Source organism: Oncorhynchus mykiss, chromosome 18 (genome assembly GCF_013265735.2).
Source record: "Oncorhynchus mykiss isolate Arlee chromosome 18, USDA_OmykA_1.1, whole genome shotgun sequence".
In the NCBI taxonomy this organism is placed as follows: Eukaryota; Metazoa; Chordata; class Actinopteri; order Salmoniformes; family Salmonidae; genus Oncorhynchus; species Oncorhynchus mykiss.
In genome coordinates, this window is record NC_048582.1 from 39957500 (window position 1) to 39979429 (window position 21930).

At 46.3% G+C, this 21930-nt stretch overlaps 1 protein-coding gene across 2 annotated transcripts in view; it reads right to left on the bottom strand.

The window, feature by feature from the left end:
- pvrl2l (PVR cell adhesion molecule related 2 like) overlaps positions 1-21930 on the bottom strand; it is an 85898-nt gene that overhangs the window by 23856 nt on the left and 40112 nt on the right. The window contains exon 7 of one of the 2 annotated variants that reach the window (XM_036952771.1): positions 16736-19592. The exons of the other annotated variant lie outside the window; for it this stretch is intronic. Coding sequence (XP_036808666.1) covers positions 19039-19592 — 554 coding nt within the window. The 3' untranslated portion in view covers positions 16736-19038. Of the gene's footprint in view, positions 1-16735; positions 19593-21930 lie in introns of those variants that run through there. 2 annotated transcript variants of the gene reach the window in all.

Below are 21930 nucleotides of genomic sequence, written 5' to 3' on the forward strand. Positions count from 1 at the left end.
CTGGAGAGAGAGAGAGACCTGAAACAGGAGAGAGAGAGAGAGAGACCTGAAACAGGAGAGAAAGAACACTGAAACAGGAGAGAGAGAGAGAGACCTGAAACGGGAGAGAGAGAGAGAGACCTGAAACAGGAGAGAACTGAAACAGGAGAGAGAGAGAGAAACACTGAAACAGGAGAGAGAGAGAAACACTGAAACAGGAGAGAACTGAAACAGGAGAGAGAGAGAGAAACACTGAAACAGGAGAGAACTGAAACAGGAGAGAGAGAGAAACACTGAAACAGGAGAGAACACAAACAGGGGAGAGAGAGAGAGAGAGAACACTGCAACAGACTTGACGGATTCTGGGCCTGTAATCATATGCGGCACGCTGAATTTGGTCGCACACCGCAAATGACCATCATCGGCACGGCAGAGCCGACGCTCGCTTAAAGCGTGCTCAGACACTGCGCATGGAAACGCCTTTGTGGGCGAAACAAACTGAAGACGCTCGGAGCACACAACGCAAGTTCAAGTGCGTACTGTGTACATATCCCAACGCACAGAGGACTCGTGTTAAGTACACAGAAATGGTAGTGTTTAAAAAGGTCACAAGCTATATACAGGGCGCTAGGTATTAGTGTGGACGCTGCTTCAAAACTGCCCCCAACCCCCCCAATAACAAACACACAACGATGAGAATCCCATGGGGCACCTCAGTAATTATCTCTGTCGTTATGTGCACGGCGCCAAGGACCTGACGGGGAATCTTCTTGGCCCAAGACATGATCCAGACAGACAAAGCGCACTACGAAACACAGACACATAAAAAAGGTCAATAGTGTAATTCCTTTTGAAACAAAAAAATGGGGACTACACTTTAAACCCAGGAGACGTAGGATACAGAGACCCACATGGCAGTTTGTGGGGACTTATGGAAATGTGTGGTAAGCCACTGACATGCCCATTGAGTAACAGGTGTTTCTTCAAATGGGCTTGCAGACGATGCCGAATTCAGTCAGTCGGACCCCCAATGTGAGAAAATTAAAAATGTTAAGGTGCTTCCAAAAACAATGTAACTACAGTCCTTTGAATAAATATTAACATGTCATATAGTTAAGACTTTCATTTTGTCACTTCAACACAAGGCCTGTTTTCTTTAGTATTTAGCCCTAGGGCACATGTCAAACTCATTCCACAGAGGGCGGAGTGTCTGCAGGGTTTTCGCTCCTCCCTTGTTCTTGAATTAAGGTTGCGAATTAATAAAAGGCTCCCTTCACCTGGTTGTCTAGGTCTTGATTGAAAGGAAAAAACAAAAACCCACAGACAGTAGAACCTCAATGAAATGAGTTTGAGACGTGTCCAAAAGGATTATCATTCACGGTAGTCCTGATTTGTATTATTTTCTACAGTTCTTCAAAAAATATCCACAGGGAATAAGGAACGTACCCTTTTTTTCAATTTTCTCCTAAAATGACATACCCAAATCTAACTGCCTGTAGCTCTGGACCTGAAGCCAGGATAAACATATTATTGATACCATTTGAAAAGGAAACACTTTAAAGTTTGTGGAAATGTGAAATTAAATGTAGGAGAATAAGGGGTTCAAACTTTAGAACCCAGTTCCTACATTCGAATCTCAAAATGTATTTTATCAAACAAAACTACATTTTATCTCCGGAACCCTCAAGATGACAAATCAGAGCAAGATTACTGAATGTAAGTACATTATTTACCTTCAGATGTGAATGTATCAAACCAGTTGCCATGATACAAGTTTTTGTTGTTGTGCACTCTCCTCAAACAATAGAATGTTATTTTTTTACTGTAATAACTACAGTAAATTGAACAGTGCAGTTACATAAACAATCATTGAAGCTTTCTGCACATAAGACATGTCTATGTCCTGGAAAGTCGGATGTTACTTACAACGTCATTCTAGTCACATTAGCGCACATTAGCAACAACCATCCCGGTATAGGGAGTTTAAATGTTTTATTTTTATTTTTTTACAATAGTCACTTTTGAGGAGTTATTTTCTATGCTACAGGAAGTGTTACTTTTACCAAGAAAAACTTACAAAAGGAATAATTCAAGGTAAAAAAGGAGTTGGATATGGATGAAATTAAGCAAAAATAAATCTAATTGTACAAGATGCGAACAGGTGACTGATGTTGACGTCAAGCTGACGTATTCCTCAGAGTGACCTGACCTTTGCACTTTGCTCCCATTTATAGCCTAGTGGCTCATTGAGACACAACAACGTAAAAAAGAATCCTGTTTCAAGCTAAATCGCAAATTACAGCACCAAATAATAAGAGAAATAGCGTGTGTCAAAATATACATAGGCCTGTAAATCCAGAGACACAGAGACCCCCCCCCCCCAAAAAAAAAATTATACAAAAAAATCAGGGCAACAGCATCCTTGTTTAGCCCCTTTGGATCCACAATGGGTAAGGAGTGTTGTCAGAATGCCTCTGTGTTAGTTAATGTATGATGTCACATCCTCTTGGTTAAATGTGGATGTGTTCTATGGCTGCAAAGAGCAGGGAGGAAGGGGAGCCATGGTTGGCGTCGATGCAGTGGTGCGCAAAAGCATAGTCCATGTTTTATTTTGAATAGCAGCCTTATGTTCTGCAATGTGAAGTTTCGATGCTCGTTTGGTCCGGCCAATACAAGCAGCCCCCTCAGATTCATTTGAACATGTACAGTGCATTTGGAAAGTATTCAGACACCTTGACTTTTTCTACATTACAGCCTTATTCTAAAATTGATTAAATAGTTTTTTCCTCCTTATCAATCCACGCACAATACCCCATAATGACAAAGCAAAAATATGTTTTTTAAAAATGTTTGCAAATGTATACAAAAAAAACAAACTGAAATCACATTTACATAAGAATTCAGACCATTTATTCAGTATTTTGTTGAAGCACCTTTGGCAGTGATTACAGCCTTGAATCATCTTGGGTATGATGCTACAAGCTTGGCACACCTTGACTTGGGGAGTTTCCCCCACTCTTCTCTGCAGATCCTCTCAAGCTCGGTCCGGTTGGCTGGAGTGTCAATGCACAGCTATTTTCAGGTCTCTCCAGAGATGTTCAGCTCTGGCTGGGCCACTCAAGGACATTCAGGGACTTGTCCTGGAGCCACTCCTGCATTGATTTGGCTGTGTGCTTAGGGACATTGTCCTGTTGGAAGGTAAACCGTCTTCCCAGTCTGAGGCCCTGAACGCTCTGGAGCAGGTTTTCATCAAAGATCTCTCTGTACTTTGCTCCGTTCATCTTTCCCTCAATCCTGAATAGTCTCCCAGTCCCTGCTGCTGAAAAACATCTCCACAGCATGTTGCTGCCACCACCATGCTTCACCGTAGGGATGGTGGCAGTTTTCGTCTAGACGTGACGCTTGGCATTCAGGCCAAAGAGTTCAATCTTAGTTTCATCAGACCAGAGCATCTTGTTTCTCATGGTCTGGTGCCTTTTGCGGGCTGTCATGTGCCTTTTACTGAGGCGTGGCTTCCGTTTGGGCACTCTACCATAAAGTGCTGCAGAGATGGTTGTCCTTCTGGAAGGCTCTCCCATCTCCACAGAGGAACTCTGGAGCGTGCCCATCGGGTTCTTGGTCACCTCCCTGATCAAGGCCTTTCTCCCCCGATTTCTCAGTTTGGCTGGGCGGCCAGCTCTAGGAAGTCTCTTGGTGGTTCTAAACTTCTTCCATTTAAGAATTATGGAGGCCACTGTGTTCTTGGGGACCTTCAATGCTGCAGACATTTTTTTGTACCCTTCCCCATATCGGTGCCTCGACACAATCCTGTCTCGGAGCTCCACGGACAATTCCTTCGACCTCATGGCTTGGTTTTTGCTCTGACATGCACGTTCAACTGTGGGACGTTATATAGACAGGTGTGTGCCTTTCCTAATCATGTCCAATCAATTGAATTTACCACAGGTGGACTCCAATCAAGTTGCAGAAACATCAAGAATGATCAATGGAAACAGGATGCACTGGATGTCAATTTAAAGTCTTATAGATAAGGGTCTGAATACTTATGTAAATAAGGCATGTTCATCATTTTTAATACATTTGCAAACATTTCCAAAAACCTGTTTTCACTTTGTCATTATGGGGTACTGTGTGTAGATTGATGAGGAACGTGTTTTATTTAATACATTTTTGATTAATTTGTAGTGCTACAATTAATGAAGCTTTGTTTTTTGGTCTTCTTTACCTGTTCTCGCATGGTAAAAAAAACTAAAAAAACTTTAGTATTGGTCATATTGTCACAATGAACACATTGTCCACACTTGTAATTGCCAGTGGATGGGCCTGGGAGCCAAGTCACACGCTTCTTGGTAGCTGCATGCTGTGCATAACGGAATCGGCCTGATTGCCTCCATTTGCTTCTGTGGTACGCTCAATGTCGTTAACTCTAGTAGATCTGGATCACTTGAGGGTGTTCCAGTGTTCCAATACAATGGATTTGACGTGACCGGCACATGGGCTGTACTCCTTGGAAAAACACAAACGTGGGGGAAACACAAACCCCCTGGTTTCTATTAGTGCCAGTGAGTAGAAGTTCAGTCTCTCTAGCACGGGTATAGATAGGCCTGTTCAATTACACTCTTATCATACCCGCCTTGCAGGAACCTGGTGCACATATGAATTGAATTAAAGCCATTGTGTGTACAGTATTGTACCCCACAAGGCTATTGTATCTATAGACAGCGCATGGAGTATAACATTAACCAGATCCCGATCACACTCCTATCACGCTGAATTAGACTGATTAGATTGGGCCTCAAAATGGAAATAAAGCATTGCGTAAGATATTGTATAGCATTAACAGAGTATGGCATTAACAGAGAGATAAAGATCCCTGTTGCGCTCGTCGCTCCATTTCATTTCCCTCTGGCCTGAAGGTCTTTCTCCCTCTCTCCCTCCTCTTTATGGGTGACAAACTGCGAGACGCTTGCTCTGCCAGGCGAGTGTCGAGACTGGCGACCCAGGGGGAATCAGGCAGCCAGAGAGCCAGGCCGTACAGATGGCATCTCAAGACAGACAGAAGCCACCGCATATATCACAACACGGACGCTAGTGTAGTAGCTAATAGGCCTTGGGGCATAATAACGAGGGTACGAGGCGTGTACAATGGAAAGGGTAGAAAAGACATTCAAATATGGTTTTTACCCGTGCTGCCACCCAGTCACGGGGACAACAGGTCATGAATTGTGGATAGAGGCAAGGTTAAGACTTTCCTATTAGTCACTGTGTTAGAGGGGAGGAAGGAGACAGTCTGCTCTCAGTGCAGACAGTCACGAGATGTAGATCTGTGGGGGGGAGGGAGGGGGGAGGCGAAGGGAAGAACGATAGAAAGATGTAAGAGAGAAATTAAATGAGTGTTTCTGTACCTAAAACAAGACAAAGCAATAAAAACACCAACACTATTAACAGGAATCGACACATGAAACCGAGACACGAAAGGCCAAGAATACTTCGAATGGATCTTCGCCTAGGCGCGCGGCTCCGCATGGGTGCCCATTACCCAGGAGTCCGTGCTTTGAGACCGCGGGGCCGGACCGCCCACTCAGGCTTTCGAGTGTAATCAGGCCGAGTAGGTGAGCCACGCTCGCTCGCCGTCTCTACTCGTCAGGCTAATGCAAATGGATGGATGGATGGACGGCGTCCCGGACGGGTGATAGAATGAACGAGTGACAGCTGGGTCAACGGCAGGGAGGGAGTAATAGAGAGAGAGAGAGAGAGAGAGAGAGAGATGGAGGGATGGGAGTCATAGGACGGACTGGTTTATTAAGACGGTAAAGATGGTGAAAGGTAGTGGCAAGATGTCTCCACGTGTCCTGAGGGAAGAGCCCCCAAGAACCGTAGCCCTGACGTGTTAGAGGGCGGGACAGTGTGGGTGTATGTGTGCGTGAGACAGAGAGCTAGAGAATACAGAAAGAAAAGGAAATGGAAAGAGTAAGAGAAAGAGAGAATGTGTGTGTGTTTACTGCACGTGAGTGTGTGCGTGTGTTAACCAAATAAAGATAGTGGAGATGGATTGAGTGATGTGAAAGCGGATATGAGACTCCATTATATCACCCTCACGTTTGTCGGGCTAAGCCGGTCGCGAGACGAAGACACAGGGGATGAAAGACAAAATGAAACTGATATCCCGGGTGAAGATGTTCTCAGTAAGATCCTGACAATGAGATATGATCTGTCGGCTGGAAGAGAGATGGAGAGGGGATAGACGGACATGACAATGCCTCAGTCTTCAAAATGAGAAAGCGAGTGAGCGTGTTCAAGGAGGTAGACGGATGGATAGTTGGAGAAAATGAGAGAGGGAAATACAAGACATGAAGCAATACGGCGAGCTGCACATGGAGGAGTTGTGCGAGTCTGACTGATACACAGAGTAAGGTGACGGGAGAGAGGTGGTGATGAAGGGAGCGAATGAAAAGAGCGATATGAAAGACGGGTGAAAGGATGAGGAAAGAAATGAGAGCGATATGAAAGATGAGAGTGGACTGAGGGGTTGAGTGGCTATTCATCATGCACTGAATAGATGGGTAAATATTTGAGGAATGAAAAGGCTTCTCTCCCCCTCTCCTTCTTGCTCTCTCTCAGATGGAAAGGTATAGGATAAACAAACCAAGCTGTTTTTGTTCAAACTAATCCTCAAATTCCCTAGAGGCTGATATTGATTTTCAACAAACAAATGCAAAGGCATCCCCACAAATTAAAAACATTTTTTTAAAGGCATTCCCACAAAAGTTAATAAAGGGCATTCACACATACTGTAGAAATGGTTCTGTTCGGTACAAGAGTAAATCCAATGAGACAAACACACACACACACACACACACACACACACACACACACGCAATCATCCAGCCACACACACGCAATCATCCAGCCACACACACGCAATCATCCAGCCACACACGCAATCATCCAGCCACACACACACACACGCAATCATCCAGCCACACACACACACGCAATCATCCAGCCACACACACACACGCAATCATCCAGCCACACACACACACGCAATCATCCAGCCACACATACGCACGCAATCATCCAGCCACACACACACACGCACGCAATCATCCAGCCACACACACGCACGCAATCATCCAGCCACACACACACGCGAGCAATCATCCAGCCACACACACACGCGAGCAATCATCCAGCCACACACACACGCAAGCAATCATCCAGCCACACACACACGCAAGCAATCATCCAGCCACACACACACGCAAGCAATCATCCATCCACACACGCACGCAATCATCCAGCCACACACGCACGCAATCATCCAGCCACACACACGCACACAATCATCCAGCCACACACGCGAGCAATCATCCAGCCACACACGCACACAATCATCCATCCACACACGCACGCAATCATCTATCCACACACGCACGCAATCATCCATCCACACGCACGCAATCATCCAGCCACACGCACGCAATCATCCAGCCACACACACACACGCAATCATCCAGCCACACACACACACGCACGCAATCATCCAGCCACACACACACGCACCCAATCATCCAGCCACACACACACACACACGCACCCAATCATCCAACCACACACACACACACACGCACCCAATCATCCATCCACACACGCACGCAATCATCCATCCACACACACACGCACGCAATCATCCAGCCACACACACACGCAATCATCCAGCCACACACACACGCAATCATCCAGCCACACACACACGCAATCATCGAGCCACACACACGCAATCATCCAGCCACACACACGCAATCATCCAGCCACACACACGCAATCATCCAGCCACACACACGCAATCATCCAGCCACACACACGCAATCATCCAGCCACACACGCGCAATCATCCAGCCACACACGCGCAATCAACCAGCCACACACGCGCAATCATCCAGCCACACACGCAATCATCCAGCCACACACGCACACACGCAAGCAATCATCCAGCCACACGCACACACGCAAGCAATCATCCAGCCACACACGCACACAATCATCCAGCGCCACACACACACACGCAAGCAATCATCCAGCCACGCACGCACGCAAGCAATCATCCAGCCACACACGCACGCACGCAATAATCCAGCCACACACACGCAATCATCCAGCCACACACGCAAGCAATCATCCAGCCACACACGCACACACGCAAGCAATCATCCAGCCACACACACACGCACGCAATCATCCAGCCACACACACACGCACGCAATCATCCAGCCACACACACACGCACGCAATCATCCAGCCACACACACGCAATCAACCAGCCACACACACGCAATCAGCCAGCCACACACACGCAATCATCCAGCCAAACACACACACACGCAATCATCCAGCCACACACGCACGCAATCATATCCAGCCACACACGCACGCAATCATCCAGCCACACACGCACGCAATCATCCAGCCACACACACGCACGCAATCATCCAGCCACACACGCGAGCAATCATCCAGCCACACACGCACACAATCATCCATCCACACACGCACGCAATCATCTATCCACACACGCACGCAATCATCCATCCACACGCACGCAATCATCCAGCCACACGCACGCAATCATCCAGCCACACACACACACGCAATCATCCAGCCACACACACACACGCACGCAATCATCCAGCCACACACACACGCACCCAATCATCCAGCCACACACACACACACACGCACGCAATCATCCATCCACACACACACGCACGCAATCATCCAGCCACACACACACGCAATCATCCAGCCACACACACACGCAATCATCCAGCCACACACACACGCAATCATCCAGCCACACACACGCAATCATCCAGCCACACACACGCAATCATCCAGCCACACACACGCAATCATCCAGCCACACACGCGCAATCATCCAGCCACACACGCGCAATCAACCAGCCACACACGCGCAATCAACCAGCCACACACGCGCAATCATCCAGCCACACACGCAATCATCCAGCCACACACGCACACACGCAAGCAATCATCCAGCCACACGCACACACGCAAGCAATCATCCAGCCACACACGCACACAATCATCCAGCCACACACGCACACACGCAAGCAATCATCCAGCCACGCACGCACGCAAGCAATCATCCAGCCACACACGCACGCACGCAATAATCCAGCCACACACACGCAATCATCCAGCCACACACGCAAGCAATCATCCAGCCACACACGCACACACGCAAGCAATCATCCAGCCACACACGCACACACGCAAGCAATCATCCAGCCACACACGCACACACGCAAGCAATCATCCAGCCACACACGCACACACGCAAGCAATCATCCAGCCACACACGCACGCACGCAAGCAATCATCCAGCCACACACGCACGCACGCAAGCAATCATCCAGCCACACACGCACGCACGCAAGCAATCATCCAGCCACACACACACGCACGCAATCATCCAGCCACACACGCACGCAATCATCCAGCCACACACGCACGCAATCATCCAGCCACACACACAATCATCCAGCCACACACACACGCACCCAATCATCCAGCCACACAGGCAAACCCATCTACACACAGATCTACGCACACATCAATCACCCATCCCACTCCACACACACTCCCACCATTCATCTCATCTTTGATTCCCTCTGCAAAGATGATGATTAGAAGAAAACACAACCCCGGGATATCAGCCCAGAACGTACAGAAGTGCGTCATTTTTCCCTCTCTTTCTTCTCTTTGGTTAGGATCTGGAGGAAGTAGCGCAACTCTAGCTAGAGTGGGAGCTGCCTGTTGGGAATCGTGCTGGCGGGGGAAAGCGCTGGTTTAAACATGGAAGGATCTGCAGAATGCCGGGAGCCACGCACATAACACACAATCACGCGCACACCCTCCACTTCGCATTAAAATCATTTCCGTTTCGCAGGTCTATTCTTAGGCGCTAGAAACCCACTTCCTCCTTCCCAACACGCATAAAGCAGCAGTAGAATGCTGGAGAACCAGAGGCCCTGTTGAATAGCTCTCCTAAGAACGAGCCATCAATCTTCTCCATTACCCTTCTTAGAACGCCAATTAACCGTGGCTGGATCTAAGTGGAGGGAATAGAGCGCTATGCTACTAAGCGGTAGGTAGCCTACCGGCTACAGCGTAGGGCCAGTAACCAGTGCCTCTGGGGTGTCATACTAAACTCTGTCGATAACAAAAATATCTTGGTGAATAAATAATTCTAGCTAATTGGGGGACAGAATATATTGTAACGACCCTGGATTTATAAGCGCGGATATCGACTCTGCCGCACGAGCATGCTTTTACCGCACAGTGGATTGCGCGCCGGATCTCGTGCTAGAAGGTTGAGGGTTTGAGACCTGCTCCCTGCCTGTTTCATTACAATACGTTGAACGGTACACTAAAGACCGTGTTCTGGATGGGGGAGAAAGCATCATGGCTGTGGATTTAAAGGGGAACTCCGTAGCTCAAACAATAACTAAGCAGGCACCCCACCACTGTTTTGGTAAACAGCTGGAGGGATGGGGTTGGATAAATATAACCACTTGTTTACAAATACACAAGCTTATAAGCTTTATATACACACAAAGCTTCAAATGATTGGACAGGTGTATAAAAATTGAGCATACAACCATGCAAATCGCCATAGACAAACATTGGCAGAGGAATGGCCTTACTCAACGTGGCACCGTCATAGGATGCCACCTTTCCAACAAGTCAGTTCCTCCACTTTTTGGACAAATCTGGGTTTGGCGGATGCCAGGAGAACGCTACCTGCCCGAATGCATAGTGCCAACTGTAGTTTGGTGGAGGAGGAATAACGATCTGGGGCTGTTTTTCATGGTTCGGGCTAGACCCCTTTGTTCCAGTAAAGCTAAATCTTAACGCTACAGCATACAATGACATTCTAGATGATTCTGTGCTTCCAACTTTGTGGCAACAGTTTGGGGAAGGCCCTTTTTTCCTGTTTCAGCATGACAATGCCCCCGTGCACAAAGCGAGATCCTTTCAGAAATGCTTTGTCGAGATTGGTGTGGAAGAACTTGACTGGCCTGCACCGAACCCTGACCTCAACCCCATCAAACACCTTTGGGATGAATTGGAGCACCGACTGTGAGCCAGGCCTAATCGTCCAACATCAGTGCCCGACCTCACTAATGCTCGTGGCTGAATGGAAGCAAGTCCCTGCAGCAAATGTTCCAACATCTAGTGTAAAACCTTCCCAGAAGAGTGGAGGCTCTTATAACAATAAATGGGGGACCAACTTCATATTATTGCCCATGATTTTGAATTGAGATGTTCAACGAGCAGGTGTCCACATACTTTTGCTCATGTAGTGTATTTCGGATTACGACAGTTGAACTAAGCTCGCGAGGCATGTATAAGTTATATTCTTCAAGAATCACTGGGTATACATATATCATTCATTTAATAAGTAAAAAATGGATGCAGCAATCACAGATTGACCGTTTAAAATATATAATTTCAATTTGACATTAAAGATCTTCTTGATGGGGGAGAAAAGTATATAAAATGATAGTGGATTTAAAAGGCCTCTAGACAGTATGGCTGAGAGCAGTGGGGCAGGACTGAGCACGCCTATCACTTCGCAGCCTACATAAAAAGGGTTCGAGAACTGGTGAACTCTGACCATCATTTCGCAGGGAACGACGGGGACCTGAGAAGCGATGGTGCAGTGGTGTGTTTCAGAGGTGTCAGTCTTATCTTCACAAGCCAGAGAGAGAAGAGAAAGAGAGAGCAGCCGTCTGGTATCGCTCCCTCTGCTTTAGTCACCGCTGTGCAGAGAGCCAAACCGAAGATGACATGTCCGGTCTCCAAGTGCTCCAACCTCCTCTCCTTGGCTCAGTGTCACTTCCCTGGTTCAACATTCTGAACCTTGTCATTGTAGTTAGCGAGCCGGCGCTATCCATTACCCACTGTCCTGGGATCAGTTCGGATTGGCAACTTTAACCCGCTTAACATCACATACCAACTGGTGACCACTTTACTGGGTGGTAGGTAGATGCTGATTCTAGATCAGCTGGAAACGCGTTGAATCCTGTTGCTGCCGTAGCCTTCTCAAAAGCTGCTGTAGCGAGGTGCGCTTGCCGAGTTCTCCCTCGTGCGCACACGTACGACGACGGGACACCCGCGAGTGTGAAACAGGCACAGCTGACGAAGTCACGAGGCTTTTCTTAAGAAACCTGCGTTCTAATAAATAACAGTGAGTGACATGTGATCTTCACACATTACTGTAGGTTTTCCCTGGCAGCTGCTGCACATCGACTCGGTATTGGCACTCTCTGTATGGGGCGGCAGCGTAGCCTAGTGGTTAGAGCGTTGGACTAGTAACCGGAAGGTTGCAAGCTCAAATCCCCGAGCTGGCAAGGCAGTTAGCTGTTCCTAGGCTGTCATTGAAAATAAGAATTTGTTCTTATTAACTGACTTGCCTAGTTAAATAAAGGTAAAATAAAAATAAGTGGTTAGTGCGAGTAAACGAAAGGTTGGAAAAGGACTCCTAAATAAGCATTGTACCGTTAGTACCTGTTGTTTACAAAGCATGCGACAAATAACATTGGACTTGAACTCGCAGGTGCTGTGACAACTGACGGCAAAACTGTTCACACAGAGACAAATGTGAGTTTCTGACGAGAAACAGAGAGAACAATTCAGGAGGTGGTGAACTGGACAGGATTTTCTCCCTGGCTGACTATCTGTCCATCTCACTGAGAGACTGGCCTGGAGAAAAGACGCTGTAGGCCATTTATCTGTCAATCTGTGTCAATCCACTCAGCCCGAGTGGCGCGGGAAAGGTGAGAGAGGGGTGTCAGGTCCCAGGGTGGCTCAATGGAAGACCCCCCTGCAGCTGTCCACAGTTCTGCCGGTCTATTAATACTGGACAGCAAGAGCCATTAGTGGCCTTGTCAATATACTGTGGGCAGGGCAAGCAGCCGGCGGGCCCGAACATAGTAGGCAATCAGGCGTTTCTGATAGCCTTGCTCGGACACCCTCTGGTTAAGATCACAAGCCCCAAGGTAAATAACGAGCTACTAGGTCATGTGGGCGAGACACTTATTGACGAGTTGAGCATTCCAGTGCAATTTTATGGGCTACCTAGTACAAACAATGACATTCCACAAATAACACAGTTTCGACTTTTATTATCTCTCATTTAAAAAATAAAAAACATGTAAATGATAGTTTGGCATGGAATTTTGACATGCCTGGGAATGCAGACCTGCCCGTCTTCCATTCATACGTGGGGATAAAGGAACGCTTTAAATAAAGAAAAACGATATGCATAGATGGCGGCCGACAAAATACATAACAATTCACATTCTCTCACACATTGGTCTCGTGAGGAAAAATAGGTCCAACAGTCACTGTTAAAAGAAAAAAAAACGGGGAACTAATAGAATAATATGCACCAAAATAAATAAATAAATAAATAAATAAATAAATGGAGTGTCAGCTAATGACATGATTTCGCATCGAAGCAGAAAAACGACATCCCATTACTATGACATGTGGGTCTACTTCAGTCGTTAATGTGCCCTGCTACATTATTTAACATTCTGCCTGTATGCCCCGCCAGAAACAATTGGTATCCTTCCACTTTGACAACCAAAGGACTGTAGATTGTCTGAGGTACACTAATCGTTTGTTTCTTGCCACAATCCCACCTTCCAAAGCCATTACTAAGATTTACATGCCAGCAGACTTGAGGTAGATTGACTTTTGTAAAATATGACTCTAAAAACAAAATCTTTAAAATAAATTTAAAAAAGTAATTTTTTTCAGTAGCGTTCCCTGAACTAAAACTAAGCCATTTGTGTCACAATCACCTGCATTAGGTCAACAAGGATAAAAGGCCCGAATGAAGAGGGATTGACAGAGTGCTGCAAAGAGGCGTAGTCAAGGCAACAGACGAGGACCTAAAGTGGACTCAGGAGGACCATAAATGTCTCGACTGCAGTCAAGAATTTTGCGGGGCAATGTAGTACCACAGGTTTGGGCTGAATAAGCCACCTTATTTTAAGTCCATACATTTTTTTTTGGGGGGGGGGGGATCTGCAGTCAACAAACATCATCCAGCCCACATGTTGTAAACAACACACTCAGCGAACCACGAATGCATCTATTTTAAGATACTGACAACAACGAGCAGTATTCTTTGCATGGCGGTTACGCTCCGCTAATCACGTCGCATTGTTTCCCCATCAATAACCCTATCGTTTCTCTAGCACTTTGGGTAACTGCACTTGTCTCGATAGGATGGTTGTCGAAGCATGTGATAAAATGTAACCGAACAGACCGTCCTGTGTGTGTGTGTAAACAACGAGAATCATTTCATTCCTGTAATAAAGCTACACCTAATAACCGCAAGGGCCGAAGCAAAAAACATTGTCCATGTGACATACGCAATCAAATCCGCAGACGGATCGCTAGGCTGGCTGAACGTCACACATAACGGACTCAAAAATCATATTTAGAAATCCATCATACTTTAATAAAACACCAGAATACAAAAATACATTTTGACAGGACGAACCGGAACGAAAGGTTCCAAATGAAAAACCACCCACACACACAGTCAGACGGTGATACAGAAGACATTGTTATTCTAGCAGCTTGTAGTGAGGAGACACAAACATCTTGGAATATAGGAACATTTTAATATTATTCATATTCTCCAGGTCACCGTCCTGTCAATATTGTACACAACAACAACAACAACAAAAAAAAAACACTAGAATTTACCAGAAAAGATGAATATCTTGTTATACCAGCAGCTGGGCAGGACAGATGCACTAACGTAACCACATCAATTAGTAATGCATGTTGCAAGTATGTTGGATTTATTTATACTTTGTACACAAGGGACACGGGGAATAATGCATGTGGCGAAACTGAATTTAAGGCTTTGTTTGGTGGTCTTGAGATTAGAGTCGGACAAGAATTGTAGGATGTCGTGACCCATTTATGCTTTTTAAAACCACCACCACCACCACCACCCTTACACAGGGCTGGTAATTGCATGCCAGAGACATTGCTTTTTATTCTGACATGGTCCTTAGAAGCTGGAGCACCACTTCCCACAGAGTGAAATTGGTGCTTGTTTACTTACTAAAAAAACAGGGGAATGGCGAATCAAAGGTTTTAAGACTCTGTAGAGAAAGACGTTGCCTCTCTGTTCATCTTAATAACAAGATGGAGAGTGATGGAGTCACAGGAGCCCAACGAGGAACAATCTTGCCCCCCCCGCTAATGGGAGGCATCGAACTCAAAGTGTGTGGCGGGTCAGGGAAATATAGTGTGTGTGAGAGAATTCTATGGGTGAAACAGATCTGCATGGGTGTGTGATTATATGCTCTCTTGTGGGAGTTGATCTGTGGAAGGGAGCGAGAGAGTGTTTGCGTTGGAAAAGATGGTCAGAGCCGATTGGAGAGCAAGGCCCTCGATAATATACACCTCTACATACCAGCAGGCTACAAGATACATGCCTTGACGCACATGTAATTAAATTAAGGTCATTTGTAGTCATTGGTTATTTTCCAACCATCTCCCATGATAGTAGTCTGTGACGTTTACCATTACCCACACTGCACTTATAAATAACATCTCTTAAGGGAGTATTGAAGATACACCTACTTCATTAAATGGATATCTTACATCAAGATATACACAACCAACACCTCACATAAGAACACTTATTTTTCTTAATTTGAAAAAAAAAAAAAAAAAAGGGTACCCATTCGCATAAAACATCATAAGGAAACGAGTTCATTTGAACACAATGGTGATGATCTGATAATGTGATAGGAATCTGTGATTAGAGGTCGACCGATTAATCGGCACGGCCGATTTCAAGTTTCCATAACAATCGGTAAATCGGCCTTTTTTGGACGCTGATTATGGACGATTACATTGCAATCCACGAGGAGACTGCGTGGCAGGCTGACCACCTGTTACGCGAGTGCAGCGTCAAAAGGACCTTGTGGCTGCAAGGAGTCAAGGTAAGTTGCTAGCTAGCATTAAAAACTTATCTTCACATAATCACTAGTTAACTACACATGGTTGATGATATTACTAGGTTAACGAGCTTGTCCTGCGTTGCATACAATCAATGCGGTGTCTTAATTTATTATCGAATCACAGCCTACTTTAATTTCGCCAAACGGGTGATGATTTAACAAAAGCGCATTTGCGAAAAATGTACCTAGCCATAAATAAACATCAATGCCTTTCTTAAAACCAATACACAGAAGTATATATTTTTTAAACCTGCATATTTAGCTAAAAGAAATCCAGGTTAGCAGACAATATTAACTAGGGAAATTGTGTCAGTTCTTTGCGTTCAGTGCAAGCAGAGTCAGGGTATATGCAACAGTTTGGGCCGCCTGGCTCGTGTGAAGACCATTTCTTCCTAACAAAGACCGTAATTAATTTGCCAGAATTGCATTATTTAAACCAAATTGAACATGTTTCATTATTTATTTGAGACTAAATGGATTCTATTGATGTATTATTATATTAAGTAAAAAGTGTTCATTCAGTATTGTTGTAATTGCCATTATTACACACACACACACACATATATATTTATTTTTAATTATAATTTTTTTAAAATCAATAAAATAAATGTAAATTTAAAAAAAGTTTTTTAATTTAAAAATAAGAAATCAGTATTGGCTTTTTTTTGGGTCCTCCAATAATTTGGTATCGCCGTTGAAAAATCATAATCAGTCGACCTCTATCTGTGATAAGAAAAAGCAAAGGAGGGGGAATGGGTCACAATATTTACAGAGCAACGGCCCGGACGCCAATACCCAATCAAGTTTCCATCTGGCCGGGGTGGCACAGGAGACCACTCCAAAGGCCCTTTGAGCCAGTCCGGCTTCATCCCGGCTCCGCCAGTGTAATATTCATGTCCACGCGGGTCCCCGTGCTAAGCAGTTTCCTATCACGGTCCTCCAACCCCTTCATCAGTGAGGTTACTGTGCATGAAATGACTGATGAATGACTCAGAGATAGGCTTAGCCATCCATATGTATGACATTATGCAAAACTCCTCCTGCATAACATTGGGCTATTGCGCGATGAATCAGCATGTGGGATATACACAACTCAAATCTGTACAATCACGCTACATACACCCTTGCACAATACACACACACACACACACACACACTAGGCCACTACGTTAAAGTGAACTGCGGCAATCTGACAGTGGAACATACTGCGGGTGGGGTTAGCCCCTTAACCTCGTTCCAAGTCTGGCAGCGATTCAAATTCGGTCAACTCAGAACTCGAAAAACACATATGCCAGCCAGGCTTAGAACTAATGGGCCTCGCACATGGTCAGAAATATCCCCACACACAGTCACAGGCGTATTTTGTGTGTTTACTGCCCCCCTTTAGAAGGCCCGGCAGAGATTTGCCCATTAACATACAGCAAAAAAACAACTCGACTCAGCATTTCGCCCCGCTAAAATAATGATAATACTGTATTTTGAAGTAGATTAATCGATCGTTGACGGTCGACCTCATAACACTTCATAACTCCTACTGTGTTCGGGAGTGAAGCTTCGCAATTTCAGCCGTATGTGCGGCTTGTCTTATTATTAATGCTTGGGCTTATCTGCATTAAAAAAAAAAAATCGCAAAAGCGCTCAATACCAGCCAGAAATCAGCCTCTCTCGCTCTATACCTCTACATAAGATAATGCGCAACACTTTTATGCTTCTTCTACTCCTGAATTAAACATGTGGGCTAGGAACAGTTTGTTCTGGTATAAAAAAAATAAAAAACGAGGGAAATATTCCGCCTCCGGTCCCTCGAGCATCAGCGGCGAAACATTTCTTTACCATTAAATAGACGGCGCGTTTATTGACTTGCCGGGGAAATGGAGTCCGCTTCCTTTTTGTTTTTTAATTGGTCAAACTGACAGGCAGAGCAAGAGGTTCAGTTAGAGCTGGGTGTGCATGTCGATCTGTCTTATGCTATCGCTAGGCAGACTAGACGTGGCTCCGATCATTACAGGAGCTGGCTGGTCCCTCAGCGTGGAAGGCCAGTACAGCCTGGCACTGGGCCCAATACCCTGGGATGGTGCCAGCTGACCCCGCTGCCCTTCGCTCCAGCAGTGACGTTCCACCAACATGAACCGCCAACAGACAGTTGGAAAAACAAACAGATCTGGTCGCACTATTTCTCTCATCCAAACCCCAGCTCCAGCTCGGTCTACCACGTCGCTGGCCTCCCATATGTAAAAGAAAATAATGAAGAGAGAAAAAAAAGAAAGAAGGAAATGGAAGTAGGAAACTCTACCTAAGTCATTATATATGAGTCATTAACACCAAATGTGGTTTCAACAAGGCCTGAAGGCCCAAACATCTTGATAATACAAAATACAATTTGTACGTAACACTGTGCTATGGAACGCCTGTGATGATGCACACGAAGACAACAAGTTACAGCTCGGTTCCTCGTCCTCCGCACGGCGGTCCGCTGGAGGACGTCTTCGAGCAGTAGCCGTGGTTATAGAACGAGTGTGACCGTCTAGGAATGCGTCTAAAAGTTGTACCATGAAGGCGACATTGAACGGTACGTGTCCTTAACGAGAAAAAGTCTTTAGTGTTTGCAGTCCTGTGGATTAGTGGGCTACTAAACGCAGTCACATGGTCACTCTTCACGTTTCACTTGCTAAGATGAAATGGAGCAGTAAGCAGCATTGAAGATGAGTTACATTGTTACAATTTATTTTGGTAGACTGACTGACTTATCGAGATGCCGAGTCATTGACCAGCGCACTCAAGTCATCATTCCGCTTGTTCCTCAGTTACAGTTCAGTTTCAACACCTTTTGTTTCTGTAGTTATTTTTTTGTGTAAAATTACCATAAGCGTAGCATGTCTATTTAGTATGCAGGGGGATGGGTGGTTGTTGGTGGACTCTCCACCCTGTCCTCAGCTCTCCCTCCTGGACCCTGTTGGTTGACCGCCCCTCTCTAGACGTAGATGGCAGTCCGGGAGATGACCGACCCATCCCGCTGTGACTCCATGTCGTCGTCGAGGTACATGCTGACCCCTCCCATCTCTTCGTTGTGCCGGTGGATGTGATAGGCTGGAACCATGCCCACGCTAAAGCTGTCGTAGCGCTCCTCTTCCTCCTCCAGGCTGTCGTCGAGGGCGTCAAATTTCCTGCGCTCCGCCTCGTCCATCTCGCTGCTCAGCAGGATGTCGTGGGCGGTGGGAGTGGAGCCTGGCGGGCCGTGGAAGTCGTTGACATTCTCCGCCAGCGCTCCGGGGTCACTCTCGCGGTACGTATAGATGGGCCCGTTGATGTTGGCCCCCGTGCCTTCGTTCTTGTTGCCAGCTCCGCCGAAGAGGCGGGCTTTGTTCCCGTAGGCGCCAGGCTCTCCGTTGCCGGGGTAACCGCGCCGTTGCCGGCGACTGCGGGTCACCAGCACAGCAATCAGCGAGCTGACCAGCAGTAGGGCCAGCAGGCTGCCGATGATAGCCCCCGCCACCACGCCCGCGTTGGACGGGTCCACTATGGCCTCTGAAAAGGGGGGAGGAGAGGAGCAAAAGGTAGAGGGAGAGACAAAAAAAAATGGGGGGAGGAAAGAGGGGGTTGGTCGGTTTTTAAATGGGCCTCTTTCCATAGGAGTAGTGTTGTTGTTCTGGTGCTCTCCTGGTGAGATGCGGTCAGTGAGGTGGTGTCTCGATTAGTGTTGTAGCGATTTGACTGGGATTGATTCCTCCCCTTTAGTTGCAGTTTTTGAAGCCCCCCGTTGCCCATTTCTACGGTCCTAGTACGGTTGGTGTGAGCCAAGTTTGAGCCGGTCCACTCTTGTTTCGGTAGAGAAACAAAAATGAGGAACACATTTTGTGACCCACGATGTGATGAATCCCTGGTCTGAGACTTTGACCGAGGCGTACATCGGGCACAACAACGCAGAGACGAGAGACAGGGAAAGAGACAGGAAAAGGGAAGTGAAAGGGGACTATCGAAGTGGAAATGACTAGCACACTGTGGTCATGCATGATGGAACTGAAAAATGGAACACGTCGACATACTACTCTGCCGCCCCCCCCCCCCCCTTGCACCTAATCGGTCAGTTAGTTTAACCCCGGGCTATGAGCGCTCCCCCACTGTAAACCAGAAACCAGTGTAAACGAAGCAACTCAACTCAGAGTCACACGAGGCTATAAGAGGCAAAAACCCACCTGCAGTTTGATCCATTCCAAAAACCAGACCCCATACAGGGCAGCTTGGAATGCACTGCCAAGACAGAGGGCTAGGGAGATGCAAGGCCCTGATGTCCATATCTAAATCTGGGTATAGGGAGGTGAAAACATCAAAGCCACAGCACAGGGAGAAACAGGACAGGGGTAGTTGGGAGTCGGGACTAAATTAACCAGAAAGGGGTAATTAATGTCAAAAATGATCACAGCGAGCTTATATCACCGCCTATATTACTGTCACTCATAGAGATTAGGGGGAAGGTGCACAACAGCCAACCTGAACCATATTTTCCTGTTTCAGCGAATCACAATTTAGCGAACAGGAAAAAGGCAGGGGAAATAAAATGGACCTGGAATGGATGTTGAAAATAATGAGGAGTACGATTTCAGGTTCTTGCTGTACAGTACAGGTAAAGCACCCATATGTATAGAACTGTAAATATCCAATAATATTTATAAGGTTGACGCACTCAAGGCACTTAACGTGTCGAGAGGGAATGTACAGAGTTGGGCTGCCAGTGCTGTACAGTGTGAACTCTATCAATTGGGGTAAGAGCACCTTCTCAACCTCTGCATGCACGTTCACCTCAAATATTCCGCCCCATCTCCCCCTCCCCTGAAAAGCTCCAGTGTTTCCATGACAATCTCAATCATTTCAATTTCAAGTAGTCTAGTCTGAAGCGACCGAGGCGTTTCTTCAAATCACCCCAATTCCCTCCCTCTCTTTCCGTGTTGGAAGCAGACAAAAACGAGCACACACACTTTTTTTTTTTACTCCTCAGTTTTCCTCAGTTCTCTACAGTCCATTTAATCCCCCTCTCTCTCCGGAGACGTGGAAGTTTCTAAACAATTTATTTCGGAGAACGCCGGGCAGATGTGCTTAAACTAACACACAGAGCTCTCACACACACACACACAGAATTTAATTGCGGTGCTCTTTCTTCCCCCTAGAGGTGAGAAACGCTAGGAGGCATCCCCCCACCTCACCCCGGTGACATCCCCACCCTTAAGTCAATCTGCTTCCTCATCCACCGACGCCTTCTTCCCAGCTGCAGTCTCTACGCAGCAGTAACACCGTATTCACACAGACGGCAAGCACTCTTAAGTGGCCTTGCTGGCTGCTGTGAGGATGTGTCGACAGCACACAACAAGGCGGGGGTGGACTAGCGTAGCGCCGAGGGCGCCCCTCCCAGTCTGACACGCCACCACAACAACGTAAGCTAGGAGTTAATGAAAAGAAACGACTGCATTGCATGATCGTAAAATAAAAATACATCCTGGAAAGCAGATGGGTGAATCTGGATCGGGTATTGATTTTCCAGTGTTGGTGTCTGGCGGTACGTGGCTAGATGTAAACACACCGCATTTCATAGCTGCAAAGGATAAGCATCTTGTTAACGGCTATACTCTGCATACTGGATAATATAAACGTTGAGAGGTCCATCAACAAATATTATTTGGTTACCGTCTAAACACATCTGATGGTTTAGCTTACGGCACATCATTTAGACGCCAATGTTACAGTACACGAGGCACACAATTTACACATTTGTTAGCACCTGTTTGTCTTAAGACTCAATAAATATCATAACATGAATTTCTATTCTTAGATAAAGGACTCGGATTCTCAATCAGTTCTGCAACTACTGTAC